The sequence below is a fragment of the Myotis yumanensis genome, unplaced genomic scaffold (assembly GCF_028538775.1).
Source record: "Myotis yumanensis isolate MYYU_CA2020_CCGP unplaced genomic scaffold, mMyoYum1.0.hap1 SCAF_9, whole genome shotgun sequence".
NCBI lineage: Eukaryota > Metazoa > Chordata > Mammalia > Chiroptera > Vespertilionidae > Myotis > Myotis yumanensis.
In genome coordinates, this window is record NW_027223760.1 from 11,133,458 (window position 1) to 11,151,198 (window position 17,741).

Here is a 17,741-nt window from a genome sequence, read left to right on the forward strand (position 1 = left end):
ACTCGGGTTTGGTGAAGCTTTGTCTGTGAAAATCCTTGCAGCCTGGTTAAAAATGTGACCCTCAAAGTGGTTTTGTTCTTGCATCTGCCTGGCACCTCAATCTAGAACTGTCATGTTTTGTTTTGTATAGGCTACTTTTTTTTTAACGTTATTTTCCTGGGTACACAATTTCTGAAGCATACAAATTATGTAATTCTAACATCAAGCTAAGGTGAGGAGAGGCTGGTAGCTGTAAATGGTCAGAGCTGTAAATGTATTCTAATTAATTAACTAATTCATTCATTAACGTTCCCCTACCCTAATCCCATTTCATAACAAACTCGTTCCCAGTTTACTCCATGTGCTGGTGCTCAGATTTTTCCTTTATTAAATGTAGGTTCCGACTTTCTGTGGGAAGGCATGGAGTGGTGCTTCCTTATTCCAATCCTTCACTGTAACAAAGCCCAAGACCTTGTTTTCTGCACTGACAGGGCCTTGAGAACCCAACCTTCTAGAAAGGAAGATTACCAACGCTCGAGTTTTCAGCTTCCTCTTCATTTTTGGCCTTTAGAGCTTTCTGTATTTGAGGGTAGAGGTAGAAAGAGTTCACTTATCCATATCAAAGAATGCGTATTTTACCCTATGTCAAACTTGTAGGGATTTTGCAGTAAGAAGCTTCTTTTGTGGATATTTAGCCTGCCATATTACCAGAAATAGAAGTCTCATTTGTTTCATTTACCTTATTCAATGCTATTTCTCCAACACAGGGAAAAATATTTGATAGATGAAAAATTGTGCCAGGTGTTTGTTGAATAAAATAATTGTTGGATTAAGGAATAAAACTGAATAATATTCACTCACTTTAAAAGAAAATTTTCTAAAATAGGTTCTTAATCTCCAGGTAGCATTGATGAGGGTCCCCATTTAAGGACCATAAAAAGAAAATGACATTTGTGGGTGAATTGTTCCCCCACCCAGCCATAGTTGGTAATATAATCTACCCAGAGATCTGATTCCGATGCAGTAGTTATAAGGAAAAATGTTTACATGTCCATGAAGTAGGAAAATTGCTTTTGGACATAATCTCACTCTATTGCTCCAAAAGAATGAATTACATTTTAGGCAGGATTACATTCCCCCTCGATTATATTTATTTATTTTAAGGACCATCTTCTCCATGATCTTACATTTCCTAGCAGCTTTCTCACAAATTAAAATGCGTATCTGGGGACAGTTTTTTCCTCGTGAATAAACATGAGTGTAAATCTATTCCACATACTTCTAGAGTAATTGTAATAAAAATTCTCCACCATCTCCCCTGACTTGTCACTTAAGATTCCCTTTAGACGAAGTTTCTCTCTCACTCTCTTACACACATCAGCTATTCATGTAAGGACTTGTCTTTGGTTCCTTACATTCTGAAGAGACGTTTGTTTTGCTGATTTGGCCGCCATCACAAACAATCATAACCACAAGGCTGGACTAAGTGAGCAGTCCATTAGAGATCAAATGAAGGTCAGTGACAGCAACATGAATTGTTCCAATCCCACTGGGCTGTTTCTAGATCAGAATATAGAGGAGAGGTCACCTGTCACTCCTACAAATAACATCTAATAAACTAGGATTATACAAATCTTCCCAGTTTGCTTTATGGAGAGAAAGACCCAGCATACTTCATGTTAAACAAGGTGAAAATATTATTGCTAATAGATGCTCATATCATATTTACATATATTTTATACCTTCAAAAATATTTTTAAATATATGGTTACATTTGAATACAATTCTGAAAAAAATAATTCTTTGGCATCATTGCTAAGAAAATTTTTACTGTCGCTCTTCTTCCCGGTGTTAACCAATGGTCGTTGGTGCCAATCCAATGCCAACAGGAAGTCTCAATGTGGGTGTAGTGAAGAAGGAAACTTTATTCAGTACAGAGCTCAACAGTGATACAGCATGGCTGTGAGGACAGTACCGCTGTGGAGACTAGCTCAGTTGTGATGTGGCTCTTCTCCAGCTACACAGCTCCTTGCAGGTGTGCCAGGCCCCTCTTCAGGGTCCCTCTCTAGCTAAGTACCTCTATGCTGGTCTGCTTCCTGGTCAGGGAAAGCATGCTTCCCTAGCCAGGGGAACTGGCTTATGTGGACAGGAGACCCCTCCATCCTCATGCAAATGAGGGCTCTGAATCCAGGAAGTTTGATTGGTACAAAGGGCACTATCCTGATTGGTCTCAATTGGGGGGGGGCGGGGCTGGAGGGGGAGCTGTGCGTTCTGATTGGATGCGTAAAGCCTTAATCCTATTGGTTGAAATAGTTCCAGGAAACCTTTATAAGGGCTGGCTCAGAGGGCAGGAACACAGTGCAGGCCTGCAGTTTAGCACAGAGGTCTCTCCAGGAAGTGCAGTTTGCCTGAGAGACTCCTATGCAGAAATGCCTGCTAGGCTCTGCTTTTTAAATGTGAGCCCAGTTAGCCACCAGGAGCCTTTCTTAGTAGGTATCTTTCATGCGCCCCGGTCCCCCATCGTTAACACGGGTATGAGGGCAAGACATATGAAAAATATTTTTTAAAATTATTGACATGTTAATTCAATCGGGTAATCAAACATTAGGTAAGAGTTTGGGGAAAACTCTTAATAAATAAATCATGGTTCATGCCATCTTTGAGTTGATACATAATATTTTTGAACCATCTTCAATTGTGAATTGGATCAACACATGATAAAGTAGATTTATGATGAGGTATGTCAGATTTTCTAGGAGAATCTCAAAACTAATGTATTTTAAATAAAAGTACATTGTTACCTGCATAACTACAAGTCTCTTGCCCTCTGGTAGGACTTTGTTAAATGTGTACCTACATATAACTTGCTGTCTGGGATGCACATAAATGAAACCAGAAATCCCAGAAATTTCCTTGCAGTGCACCCGGTCCTCATTTACATTTGGGGAATATGGTCATGAAACCAACGAAGTAATTTTCAACAGCCCATTGGGAAGAACACTTCTCACTGAGTTTTAATCAGAGGGATCTCCAGATACTGGAAAGGACACTGGAATGACAGTTAGGAGATAGATATTTGAGCCCAGGTTCTGCCTCTTATGAGTCTTTTTATGACCTTGGGCAAATTACTAAATCTTTCTGAAACTTGCCTCATTTCAAAAAAGAGGATGATTACATTTATATCTAAGGGTGGTTCTAAGGATTAAATCCCATCATGCATGTGAAAGGACTTGTAAAGTAAGAGTGTGCATGCTCCCTGCCTGCCCTCCCAGAGGCTCTGAGCAAGGGCACATGTCTTACTCACTGCTACATTTCCAGGATGTAGCACAGCAGCTGACTCACAGGAGATGTTCAATACAGACTGATTGGGTGAATAATGATTGTTCTTCCCTGAAGATGATTCAGTGCCTGGCTTACATCAGAGTCCAAACTATAAAATTTCTTTTTGTTTTCCCATGAATCAAATGTGAGGAGGTTGGAATAACTTAATGTGCATTGTTCCTTCCAGATGTGACATTCTGATTCCATGAATCCTCGCTCTCGGGATCCTGGAAGTGTCACGGAGCCTCACTGCTCTGCTGAAGTTCCACATCCATATGACAGAACAACATAAGTTTCAGAAACTGTTTAATAATATGTCTATAAAGGCAAACCAGAGGGATCATCTTGACCCAATTATTCAGTCAGTTCAGAAAAAAAGAAAAAATCCCAGTGAGTGAATGGTTAATAACCAGAAGAAGTCAAATGCATTTGTCTGTATAGACAGTCAACTGAGTAATTCTTACTCCAGTTACCAAATATTGTAGAATAGGGAACTTTCTCATCTTTGAATCATGATTCTAATAAAATCTGCAAGGGCTGGTGGCAACACTTAAACACTAGTGCTTATTATTTCACTAGAGGCCCAGTGCACGAATTCGTGCACAGGTGGGGTCCGGCTGGCCCACCCCAAATCGGCTGATCAGGCCGGGCCAGCAGGGGGGGTCAGGGGGGCATGGGCATTTGGCCAGCCAGCCCCGCCCTCTGGTTGAACTCCCAGTTGAGGGGACAATTTGCATATTAGTCTTTTATTATATAAGATGAGGGAAGAGATAGAGTTATTTATTCATCCAACTGGATTTCAATCATGCTATATGAGAGTTGCTGAGAGGATGAGGTATTGTTTATAGTTACAGCAACATACAGGGAAATTAATCCTTGCTCCTTCTAGTTGTATTATTATGCTGAGAATATTTGTCTCAATTAAGCATGACTTCATGGTGACGATTAAGAGTTCAAGGTCCTTCATTAAGCCATCATTACTATTGGAAAATAATGCTCAAGAGGCAGATAACAAAGTTTGCATGGGTAGATAGGCTTTTAGAGGCTCCAATTCAGATTTCATTTTCTGTGTTTCCTGCTGTTCAGCTGGTGTATGACCTCCAGGAAGCGCCTACACAGTTACAGATGGGTTTGCCAAGCTTCCCAGCCTCTGCTGAAGTAACCAGTGTGAGTAACCCAACTAAGCAGATCCTGGATGCATCTTCATCATTTATGATTTGAATTGGGTTTATGGGCAGTAATGTGAGTCCTCTCATTTGTGGAATGTAGGAAAGACTGCAATCCTATTACCATAGGATTGGGTGGACGGCCTGGGGAAACCCAGAGCCTGTGACTCAAGCACAGAGGCTTTCATGGAGCCAGTCACTACTTGGAAATTAAAAAATCAAGGGTCCAAAAACAGTCTGGTCAGTTGATCATGTTGGTTGGATTTCAGTCCTGCTCTACTATCTAGAAGTACATAGTAGCATGAGGGAACAGACAGTTAGTTATTCATCCAAGTGGTTCTCATCTGCTCTTCACTTCTATGGGCAATGAAAGTGATTGGTTTGGCCCATGAAAATTCATCAAGTAAAAGAAGACAGGCTTTCTTCGTCCTTTCAGCCAGTTATCCGCCCCAAATTCTTCAGCCCTTGGGGTTACTCTTTATTTGGCCAATCACCCAGGCTCCTTTCTTTCTGCACTCTGCCCCGTCTTGCATCCAGCCTGTGCTGCCCCTTCCCACCTTCGTTGGCACATGTTGGACAGCACCCTAATTCCTTCCTGCCACTAAAATATCGCCCATACAAGGCGAGTGTTACCTGGGATAGGGACATCTGGCCGTGTTGCGTGTGTGTGTTGGGGGTTCTTTCAATGAACAGCCCTCCAGATGATCCCCTACCCCACCTTAAACTGGAAATTCTCACTGTCTCTTTGCTTTAAACTCAGACTTCCTCCATCTTGCAGTGTTCTATCTTTGTTATCACCCTCCTTTCTGTCCTGAGAAACTAAAAATTACTCAACTATATTAGGCAGAGCTAGAGCATTCTCACTCCTCCGCCTTCCAGGCCATATCTTGGGCTTGTTTTTCCTTCTGAGTGTTGTGAAACTGGGGAGTTCCTAAGAAGAATTCTGCTGCCAGCTCCTAAAACCACATTATTGTTTCCCTTTGCTAAACTTTCCTCCTTCCGGGGACACACAGCGCAGCCTAAGTAAGATTTAAGTCTCAGCCTGTCTCATTCGCCCATGATGTGAGGGGTTCTAATACTATATCTTTTCCAAAAGATTCCTTCCCAACTGGTCTGATACACTCATACTGAGAACTCACCCCATTAAACTAATATTCCCAGTGAGGCATTTCTAACTGAAAATGGCAGTTTCACTCTCAACCTTTGCTACCTCTTTCCCTCACCAGGGACATTTGGCAATGCCTGGGGACACGTTTGGTTGTCACAACTGGGGAACAGGGGAATTGCTTCTGGCATCTAATGGGCAGGGGCCAGGGTAGCTTCTACAGATCCTACAAGGAGCAGCACAGCCCTCTTACACAAAGGGCTAGGTACAGGGAAATGTCATTGACAATGTTCAGGCAGAAATGTTTGGGGGAAATGCCCTTTGCAAAACACACAGACACAGGGGACACCACCTCTTCTTCAGACCATCGGAGCATGGAAGGAACAATGGAATCCTAGAGAGAGTGAGCAGTCTGACCGTGGAGCCACCTTGGGGTGCTTACAGTGCAGAGTAAGCACATTGCTTAGTTAGGTTGACCCCAAAACAGTTCATCAGGGAGGAGAAAATGGGGATGGATTTCCTTTGCTGGGGAGGTTTTATTTCCATATTCCGAGCTTTCACTGCATGCATATAAGCAGCATACACAATCAGAATTCACAGATCTCAAAAAAAAGAGAGAGGGGTTTTGTATGCTTTTAATCAAGCTGAAACTATCATTTCAGACCAGAGCAAGCACATACATGGGAAGCAATGATTCAAAGAAGTCCTGGGGTGGGGGGGTGTCTGGCTGCTGTGGAGACTTACAAGCACTGCCAAAGCATACTGGCACCAAGGGGGCACGGGCCCTTGCATGATAACCATAGGGGGACACAGGGTGGAAACCTGGAATAATTTTTCAATCCACTAAATGTCTTACCCACTCACGCACTAGACTAGTTATCAGTAAGATAGGTCATTGGCCTTCCCTGAAAATCTTTACAAACTTGAAAGACACCCCTTGATCAAGTTGTGTTGAGTGTGATCCTGAGAAAGACAAGGGGATGATTCCCAGAACCTGCAGGGATTTCTTTTCACCAGAGGCTTTGGCAAGACATCACAAGACTAAAACAACAAAGTCAACACTGAAAAGTCGCTTTATTATGTTTTGATTTCACAGAACATGTAGACTTGTAAATAACAATAGTTCTTTGTAACAATCTGCGTGACACTTTTATTAGCTTGTGGAAGTGGGAGGTTTGGTTAAACAGGAGTCCACGTGAATATCAGGGGGGAAAAACCCTAGAGCTGGAACAACAATGATTTAGAAAAACAAGGATCATGTTGGGCTTTGCAAACCACCTGTCAACTCGCTTATCCCCAGAAAAATGTAAAGAACAGTCTCATGGCTGACTGAAAATTTCTCTGCCGAGGGAAGGAGGTCAGGATCAGCACGCCTCAGCTGTCAGCTCCCACCGTGCATCGCTCTTCAGAAGGTCAGCACAGACCTGACAGAAGCAATTCACCGGTTCTGGAACCAGTGAGATCTATTGGTTAAGAGCACAACTCTTCCTCTTAAGATAAGAAAAGCCAGGTTGAAGTACAGTAAACAAATACAAAAGAATGGTTCTGGTCCATTGGATACCTCTCTGAGCCTTTATGTTGAGAGTGAGCAAGAGGGGAGATGAATGCTCTTCAGCTGAGTGAGAAAACACCAGCCCTGGGCCAGCCTTTAATAAATGAGAAGTAATAACAAAATCCTGGCCTGAAAATGCCATCAAGCGCAAGCGCATGCACAATCATGTTGGCTGCCTCGGAGAGAGAAAGTCCATACTGTAGGTCTCATGGAATTGAGGTAAGATTCTTAGTAAGTTAATACGATTGAGAAATCTCAATGTGAAGGTAGATTTTCTGACTTTAAAGCTATCTTCTTTGAAAAAGAAATGTGACATTTTCGAGCTACATAGTAACTCCAATGAAAAGAAATACGGTTGGGACAATTGAAAACATCTCTTAAAATGAATGTCATAGACTCTAGCAGAGCCACGCAATAGGTACAGAGGATCTGGGCAAGGGCCTGAGGCTCTGAGCCTCAAAGAAGGTGCTGGGAGGGAAGGAGGGCAGGGGCTACAGCAGAAGGAAGGGTGAAGGTTACCAACAAGTGCTCAGCCAATCACTTGCCAACAGCTACCCGCCCTTTCCCTCTCACTCCCCTTCCCATCATCTGGCTCCTTGCGGAGTACATTGCCATTTGATAGATGCTTCCGGGATGCTCATTTCACTCTGGCGACACTTGTATAAGAGAGTCAGTGCTCTGGGGTGCCCTATGCCCCTCCCACACACATCCTGAATCTTCTGTGGTCTAATAACATGCTAGGCTCCCCCTCCCAAGGGGCTCAGAGCCAGAGCTGAGTGTGGTAATTGCACTGGGGGCTTTTGTGCTTGAGCTTAAGGCATCTGAGCAGGTAGGCTGGTCTCTGAAGGCAGGGCATCGAGGCTTTCAGAGCGTGAGGCTGTCCAGGGGGCTGTAACTGCAATGTACTTGACAAGTGTGTTCACAGAAGACAGATCGGTCTGCACCACAGGCTCATTCAGGGAGGCAAACTACTGAAGAGAACAACCCGTTTGCTAAGTCTCAGAGTCACGTGCAGACTCTTGTCTTTATTGAAGACACTTCAGTGAATTAGGACCTCCTATTGTGTGGAATTTAATTAATGGATATCGTCTTGGGCCTAAAAAACATCAATTTATAAATAAGACATTTTACTGGGAGGTAATTTGTAAGAGGATTTGACCTGAATAGAATCTCTTATTTTGTTTTGGGTAGTTTATGCTATGTATTCAATCAAGGAATATCAATTCTCACTAAGCCCTAACAAAACTGAATTTGAAATTATCTTCACCACCACCCTCTCATTTTTTTTCAAATAATGGAGATTTCCTCTTTCAGAAAGAGCAGATAAGAATACTTCACTCTCTTATGCCCTCCACAATGGCCACATCCGCTGCTGCTTTAGATGGTTGGCAGAGTCTCCTTTACAAATTAGGACAATTTATGCAGATGTGAACATGGATATGCCTTATCCCCTTGCTCCTTGTCAGGGAGGATGCACTTCTGCATAAAAAGAAAGTCAGATTTAAACATCCCAGGAACATTGCCTTTGGATGCTAAAATTATTTAGAATCTACCGCATTGATCCTGAGACAAGCTAGTTTTATGTAATAGATAAAGTGCTTAACTTTCTGGAATACTCAGAATGTGGTCCTGTTTGCGATGGAGCACTGGAGTAAGGGCTGATACTGGCACAGATCCCTGGTCTCAGTTTTCCAGATATAAACTGAGGGCAGCGAAGATGTCTCTAGGCCCCTTTCCATGTCTAAATACATCCCTGGATCTTTTACTTCACAGTTCATCCAGCAGGAAGAAGGGCTAATGGCTTTGGGATTCCATGAAAGTCCCTTTGCCCTCCCAGTGAGGCATTCATAGCAAGCTTCCGTGTAGCTAGGACTGAGCCCGCTTGCCTGGCCTTCCCACTCCCCCATAGACCCCACCAAACTCAGAGTAGCTACTGTCACACTCCACTCTTGCCCTTCTGAATCCATAGGATAAAAAGAGCAAGAGCCTCTTTGGAAAAAGTAGACAACTAATTGTGGGGTTTGGGGGGAGGGAAAAGACAGAGATGCAGTCATTGTTAAGAGGGCTGGGAGGCGACTATCCCCTCCGACAAAGTCCTCCAGCAGGCTGTTCCCCACAGGCCTCCATCTACATGTCCTGCTGTGAAGTGAGGATAGAGAAACCAGAGGCCAAAGAATTAAAGAATGAGCAAGTATTAATAATTTGGCGTCAGATGCATATAAGGAAGCATCCTGTGACTCAACATAGCTCTGTGAAGCGATCACATTTTGAACAAGAACCAAATTGTAGGAGGGGATGAGAAGGACCTTCATACATTTCACATTTTTTTAATGTAATACTCAAAACGGGACGGGCAGCCTCTCCGTTTCCTCCAGATAGTCATCTTTCAGCTCATGGCAGAAGCCAACCACAGCCTGTACACTGATGTTCCCATAATGATAGCTGGGCCTCTTAAATACAGTCTCCAAGTTATGATTTGTTTGCAGTAGAACATACCAGGGTTACCAACTTTATCAGCAAGGCTACGTGTCATTTGCTTTAGGCTACGGTATTTTGTCATCTCGTCAGCATCAAATGAACACAATTACATATGTCAGGTCTTTAAAATACATGTGAAGGGTGGTGAGTCCTAGCTGGTACTCCTCTGCACACGTGGCCAACCATCTGCTTATGGTAGAGGCTGTCTGGGCAGGACTTAGCTCTGGAAACCTCTCCGTCAGCATTTTGGTTCCCTGCTCTTATCATCCCCAAAGTTCTCCTTCTCCAAGCCATTTAGTTACAAACTCCCATAGGTCACAGGCATCATCCCGGGTAGGAATCTGATCCCCTCCCCTTTCCCGTATCTGTACAAACACATTTTCAGATACTCTATTCACTACGTTCTTTTCCTCCATCTTCACCCAACAGTTGCAGAATGCTGGCAGAGTGTCAGTTTTCTCAACTCTCCCAATCCTACGTGAGAAAGAAGTCTCATTCCCCACAAGTTCTTTATGCTGAGAGGACAGCCATGCAAGGCCATCCTTTTCTGAGGCGTCTGCTATCGCTGCTCCCAATGCATTTTACCCCTGACATTTATTGAAAGCTGCCCTTCTCCAGGTCATCGCCGATTTCCCCTGGAGGCTGTGACCATCACCGGGTTGGGCACAAGCCTTGCTTGGTCTTACAAATTGAAGCTAATTCGGTGGCAGTTGGTCCTGCTCTCCTGACGTTGCCCTCCAGAGAGAAGCATGGATTTCCCATGAGCATTTGTGGGAAACACAGGGAAAGCTCCTTTGAGACACTGGTTCTCCCAGGAGCCAAGGGCTCTGGGAAGAGGAACCGTCTGGAGGGTGGAGACAGTGACCTGGGCCCACACCCCTCCCCCTGGAACAGCCTGTCATGAAAGGGCAGAGAGGTGCCTAGAAAGCTGGCGGCAGAGAGGGCGGGGTGCGCTCTCCTGCAGCCTGTGGCCCCAGTCCCGGACCCCAGGCAGGCGGGACAGGCTTCTGCGGAGACAAAGGCCATGCGCCTCCTGAGAGAATCCAAAGGCCCAGTGTCCCTGCGGATCCGGGAAGTCCTTGGAGGGAAGGTGGACGGCGACCGCCACTGGGGTCATGTAGGCGCCGCCCAGTCGGCGCTCTTCGGGGCCTTGCACGTGTGCACATCCAGGGCCTCCAGGCAGTCCTGGCAGCGCACGGCACAGCACCAGTGGAACTTGCACTCGCACTTGGTCATCCGCGTGACGCGGGACGTGTCGTAGCCTCTGCCGCAGCACATGACTTCGCAGCTGTCCATGCCCCGGGAGGTCAGGTTGCACACGCGGCCGGCCGTGCCCAGGGAGCCTGGAAGGACAGAGAGGCGTCACTGGGGATGTGGAGGTGCCATGGAGCCGCCTCCAGGAGGAGAGTTACAGAGTCATCCGTCCTCCGGAACAGCACCCTGACCCCCCATTCCGGGGCCAACCCCAGGGGACATCGCGCTGCCGAGGGCCAAGTCCAGGAAGGTTGGAGCAGAGCGCAGCTTCGGATTTGCCCGGGCACCCTGACTCCAGCGTCCCCACTTTGGCCTGAGATAAATGATCCCTACCTAGCCTTGGACTGATGGAGCACCGAGTGGGCAAGGCCAGATCAGAATGAAAGAGGGATCTATCCTAGTCCCCTCTCCTGACCTCAAAGCACATGAAGGGAGCAGTGGCCGAAGCTAGCTCTCTCAGAATTTGTCGGGGTGTGCAGTCCTCAAAGGGAGGGGTCCTCTCTCCCCCGGCCTGGTTCCCCGGGCTCATTAGAATGAGGAGAGAACCCTGGCTGATGATGGGAGGGGTGGGTATCATTTGTTTAAGACCTGGAGGAGGGAACCATGCCCAGCCTGGCTGTCTTTCATGCTGTGGTCTCACAGGCCATTGAGGTGTGTGTGAGGCACCTGGTTGAAGCCAGGAACCTAGACCTTCGATGAACACAATTAGTGTAGAAAGACCATTGGAACATCATCTGAGTTATTTAGGGTGACTCATATGTATGAATTTGCTCTTGAAAAACAGTCTCCATGATAGGAAGCCTCTTAATTTGCTTTGTTTTGTGGGAAACACCTAGAATTCTTTCACAAGACAACCAAGTATAGTGGACATTTTCGGAGCATCCGCTCAACTTACAATGGTCCTTTCTGCTTCTTCCTCCTGGACAGAGATGGGGGTCTGGCAGCCATAATCGCCAAACATTACCCTGTTCTGTTGGTGGCAGGTCATCAGACCAGGGAGGGCACCTGACTTGCAGTGAGCCAATCAGGTATGTTTCCCTGGGGAATTGTGATTTTTTTTTTAAATTGTATTTTTCAACGACAGTTTGCATTCAACATTATTTTGTGTTCGTTTCAGGTGTATAGCATAGCAGTTAGTCATACTCTGTGATTTTGATAGAGATAGTCTTGCCAAGTGTAAACGCAGTAGCCATTGGTAGCCACACACCACAATGAGGTCTGTGGACTAGAGGAGGTCCAGAGAGACCAGAATGAGACAGATGTACAGACAGCAAGGATAAGACATGGAAAGAAAATGCTGCTCAGATCCTGGACTGTTTTTCCGTCTACTTCTATCTCTACCTGAGGTCGGGCTGCATTCCAACCTTTGGGCTCATAGCTTTTACTGGAATCAAAAAGACAGTAACTTAATTCATTTCCCCTTCCTTCATCATGTCACTCGCCATTTCTTCCTCTTCATAGTTCCTCCAGTGCCTCCTGACTCTCTCTGTGTTTATCACAATCTGCACTGCGTTCCAATTATCTATATAAATGTCATGTTGCCCTGACAGTCACGAATGACCAGGGAAGCAGCCAGGTTCAAGCAGAGTGTGGGGTCAAGAAGAGAAGAGCGGGGAGGGGCATAACTTGCTCTGCGTGATCAGGCGCCCACAGCAGGAAGACAGGCAGAGAGAGGAAGGATGGCAGGGGCTGGGGTCAGGGTGGCGGGTGGGTCAGCCAGGGACATCCCTGATCTTACATGGTGCCGAAGAAACAAAGGTTAGAAGAGGCAGCATCTGGGCCGAGATTTGCAGCAACAATCAGGGCAGTGCTCAGAATTACTGATTGTGCAAGAAGGACTCACTGCCAAATGCTGCCTCCTAAACAGCACACCCATTTTTTTTTTTTAGAAAGTTCTTTTTTTAAAAAAATCCTCACTTGAGGATGTGTTTTTATTGATTTTAGAGAGAGAGGATGGGAGAGGGAGACGAGAGGGGGAGAGAGAGAGAGAAAGAAAGAGAGAGAGAGAGGTGGGAGAGGAACATTGATCAGTTGCCTGGACTAGGGATCCAACCTGCCACCTAGGGCATGTGCTCCAATGGGGAATTGAACCGGTGACCTTTCAGTGTAGGGCCGATGCTCCAACCAACTGAGCCACATTGGCCAGAGCAGCACACCCATTTTGTAATTCAATAAACATTTGGTGAACACAAACATGTCTGAGACACTGTGCTACCTGCTTGGAGAATTTGCTGAAAACCTACTATAGCCTACAGAAAAGTTTTACACAAAGCACCACTGTAGACAAAGCTCAAAGGTGGTAAATGAGGGTATTTAGTGCTTGAACATATCAGGGCTCAAATCCTAGCTTTATTATGTATCAACTGTGTGACCTTGGGCAATTAAGCCTCAGTTTCCTCTCAGGAAAAATTGGAATAAATACAGTTCCTTCCTCATCGGGATGAGGATGGAATGAGATAATTCACAAAACTGCCCTGCATAATAAGTGCTCAATAAATAGGAACCATTCATTCAATTAACAAGGGTTTACTGAGTGCCTACTATGTGCTAGGCACAGTTCTGGGAGCTTAAAATTTATCAGCAAACAAAACAAAGATCTTGCCCTGAGGAGCTTACATTCTAGGGCAGTGGTCGGCAAACTCATTAGTCAACAGAGCTAAATATCAACAGTACAATGATTGAAATTTCTTTTGAGAGCCAAATTTTTTAGACTTTAACTATATAGGTAGGTACATTGTTATTAACTTAATTAGGGTACTCCTAAGGCTTAGGAAGAGCCACACTCGAGGGGCCAAAGAGCCGCATGTGGCTCACGAGCCACAGTTTGCCGACCACGGTTCTAGGGGAAGTGAGCCAAGCATCCTCCTATATAATAAAAGGCTAATATGCAAATAGACCAAACAGCGGAACAACCGGAACAACTAAACAACCGGTCGCCAAGACATGTGCTGACCACCATGGGGCGTGTGTGGAACATGGTGGGCATTGGCTGCAGTGGGATGGTGGGGCAGGTGAGCAGGGGCGCCAGACCAGGCTGGGCACTGGTCACTGTCATCGGGGCGAGCCTTTGGTGGTTACTGAAAATTCTTTGCTCCTGCGCTGCAGTCCTGCCCAGTGCTCGCACCTGCTGCCAGTGCCGGCCCCACTCGCACCCGCTGCCAGTGCCGGAGCCACCACTCATACCCACTGCCAGTGTCGGCCCCACTCACAGCCAATGCTGAAGCCGCCGCTCGCACCCGCTCCTGGTGCCCAGCACTGATCCCAATCACTCGGTGCCATCAGCAGGTGCAAGTGGCGGCTGCTGGCCCTGATCACCCCTGAGGGCTTCTCCACCTCTCCCTGCTCCTGAGGGGCAATCAGGGCAGCAGCCGCTGCTCACATCACAGATGGTGCTGGCCCCACTTGCAACCGCTGCTGGCGCCAGCCCCAATTGCTCCGTGCAGTCAGCAGGTACGAGCAGGGCCGGCACTGTCAGCTCATGGGAGTGGCGGCGGCGGGAGTGGGGCTACTGGCAGACAGGAGACCGGGGGTCGCGGCAGGAGGGGCCGGACACAAGCATGGAGGATGGGCCGAGACCAGCCCTTGTGCCTGCTACAGCCATGTGGCCCACAGTTCCTTTCAAGATGCATGGATTCATGCACTGGGCCCCTAGTATTATAATAATACTAGAGGCATGATGCACAAAATTCGTGCAAGAGTAGGCCTTCCTTCCCCCGGCTGCTGGCACCGGCTTCCCTCTGACACCCGGGACCTGGGCTTCCCTCTGGCTGCCAGCAGGCCCCCAGGACCTGGGCTTCCCTCACATCCCTGGCTTCCTCTGGAAGGTCATTTGGTCTAATTAGCATATTACGCTTTTATTATTATAGATTTATTGGTATTAATATTAATAGTAGCAATCAGGATCAGAAGAGAAGCTGTTAATAGCAGTTTTGTAGAAGAGGTGGCATTAGAAATCCTATATAATAAAAGTCCAGTGACTGAAATGGCGGAATGACCAGAACGACTAGAGACCAGAATGACTGCAGCCCCTCACCCTGGCCGGCTCTGCCCCCCAGTGGGGACCCCCACCCCGATCGGGAGCATGGCCAGCTTGTAAACCCCCCACGCCACCCCTTGCCCCAGTTGTCCCCACCCCCAGCGGGGACCCCCACCCTGATCTGGGGCCCCCATCAGGGCAGGCTGGCCAGCCTCCACCAGTGCACCAAGCCCCTATCCTATATAATAAAAGGGTAATATGCAAATTGACCCTAAAGGCAGAATGACCAGAATGACCGCTCAACCAGTCACTATGAGGTGCACTGACCAACTCTTGGTCCCTTTCCCCAGCTGTCAGTCTCTGATTGCCTGATGGTGAATGGGGAACCAGGGTGGGTGGTGGCAGTGGGCAGGGCCAGCTGTGGGCAGCCAGGGAAGATGGCCCTGATCGCAGGCCAGGCCTTGGAACTGTACCCACACACGAATTTCATGTGCTGGGCCTCTAGTATGATATAAATAATGTGTAGATTAGCAGGGGGAAATGCGGTGAAAGGCATTCCAGACAAGAAAGAACCTCCCACTCACTGAATTAGGGAGTGGGTGGCTGGGGTGTCAAGTAGGAAAAGCAGGTGGGAGATGAGAGGGGGCTTTGAAGCTGAGAGCCACTGATGTGAGAACAGCGGTGGGAATAGGCAGCAGTGGCAATGGGCCCTGTGAGGTGGCAGCAGCACCCAGGAATGGGCCACGGCAGAGGGGAAGGGCAGGCTCTGAAGTCCTGGGAGAGATGAGGCTGCATAGCGATGGGCTGCACATGGGCCCTGCTTTGGGGTTTGGATCTCATTAGCTCTAATGACAGGCTTAAGGGCATAAGGGCAGTTCTGACACTTGCCATCATCTGAGCAAATATACAGCCATTTCCTCAAAATGGCTGAAGAGCACATTTCCGGAGTGCAGAGCAATGTGAAATTTATTGGTACGGCTTTCCTTTATTGGAATTATAATAAGGACTCATTATAATTGATAGCAATAAGGCTTTACCGTCTCCACAGCTTCTCACTAGTCTTTCCAAAACTGAAAGCATCACCATTATTCTTACAGAACTAGAGGCCCGATGCACAAAATTCATGCAAGGGTAGGCTTTCCTTCCCCCGGCTGCCGGCACCGGCTTCCCTCTGGCATCAGGAACCCGGGCTTCCCTTGCAGGCCCGGCTTTGTCAGGAAGGTCATCCAGTCTAATTAGCATATTATGCTTTCATTATTATAGATAAGAACCAAGTCTATCTGTGTGCATATGTGTACATTCTCTCTGTGAGAGGGAGCCACTGAGTTGTATGGCCCGCCTGCTATTTAGTTCTGAATATTTGGGACATGTATTCTCAGATATCTTTTCTAAACAACATACCCACTTATTAATGAGTCACTCACCCCTGCCTGGGCCTCGACAAGAACACTTGGGGAGACAGAGCAAGCTCTGTCAGCCTTGCGCCCAGAGGGCACACTTCTCACATTTTCAAAACCAAATAGCCATGAGGTTCATCCATCCCTTTTTTCATCTTTCCTCCCTCATTCTTCTTCTTTCTGCCTTCTCCTCTACCTTCTTTTTCATCCTCTTTCTCTTCTTTTCATTCATAATTGAGGTCAGTATTTATGGAGCACTGCCGTGGGCTGGGCCCCGGGAGAAGCATTTGCCCGCATCATCACATGTAGTTCTCATACACTTATAAAGTAGGTATTATTTTAAAAAAATTTTTTTGGTTAATCCTCACTTGAGGATATTTTCCCATTGATCTTAGAGAGAGGGAAAGACAGAGAGAAACATCGATGTGAGAGAAGCACATTGATTGGTTGCCTTCTGCATGTGTCCTGACCAGGGCCTGAGCCAGGGAGGAGCCTGCAACCAATGTACGTGCCCTTGACTGGAATTGAACCTGGACCCTTTGGTCTGCAGGCGGATGCTGCATCTACTGAGCCAAACCGGCTAGGGCTAACGTAGGTGTTATTGTTATCACCATCTTGGAAATGAAGACACGGAGGCTCGGGGAGCCATCCCACAGCCAGCAGGTGGCCGGGTCGGGATGCGGGGGAGGTTTGTCAGACTCCAGAGCTGGAGCTCTTGACCGTGTGACAGGCAGCCTGTCAGCCAGGCTCGGTCCAATGCCCCCCCCCCGCACCCCCCCACTCCTGCCCCAGACAGCAGGCTGGCGTGTCGGGGCCACGGGCAGTGCTCTAGCGTATCTCCCGCTCTTTCCCTCATTGTTTTATCAAATGAAGACCTTTCAAAGCTTCTGATATGTAACTGGTTTGGAGGAACCTTTTTCTCCAGCTCATGTTATGCTCCAGACAATGAAGACACCTAAAGTTACATGAAACGGTGAACAAGACAAGTTAACATGGTGTTGGCAGCTTACACTGCATTTCTCTTGCGGAAGGCTTGGGGAGAGCCCTTTCCAAGCAGAACTCTGTCTCGGGAAAGCCCACAGCAGCACGGAGGTCACCAGACATGGGATGGCAGCCTGGTCCCGTTCCTATCTCTCCTCTGACTTCATTGGAATGTTCTGGGAGCCGTTTCCAGAAAGCAAATTGATTTTTATATTTATAGGTCAGATATTTGTATCATACTGTATCTACAAAAGCACGTCAGGCTGGCTCTAAAAATGTTTCAAAGGAGAAATTTCAAAAATAGTTTTGAGTAACGGCCCTATCATTAGTCTCCCACATTTATATGCTAACAGCATAAACACATATTTAGATACTTCACATTTAATGTCTATTTAAAAAATCATTCGTATTGCTTTAAAACGTTACCTCTTATCGCTCTTTAATCTACCCAGTTCACTTAAGAGAAAGGGACCCACCCTAACTGGTTTGGCTCAGTGGATAGAGCGTCGGCCTGTGGACTGAAGGGTCCTAG

General features: G+C 46.7%; 1 protein-coding gene across 1 annotated transcript in view; it reads right to left on the bottom strand.

The window, feature by feature from the left end:
* Positions 1-6,645: 6,645 nt before the first annotated feature.
* Positions 6,646-17,741, bottom strand: part of WNT2 (Wnt family member 2) — a 58,658-nt gene continuing 47,562 nt past the window's right edge. The window contains exon 5 of the mRNA XM_070423773.1: positions 6,646-10,944. Coding sequence (XP_070279874.1) covers positions 10,715-10,944 — 230 coding nt within the window. The 3' untranslated portion in view covers positions 6,646-10,714. The remainder of the gene's footprint in view (positions 10,945-17,741) is intronic.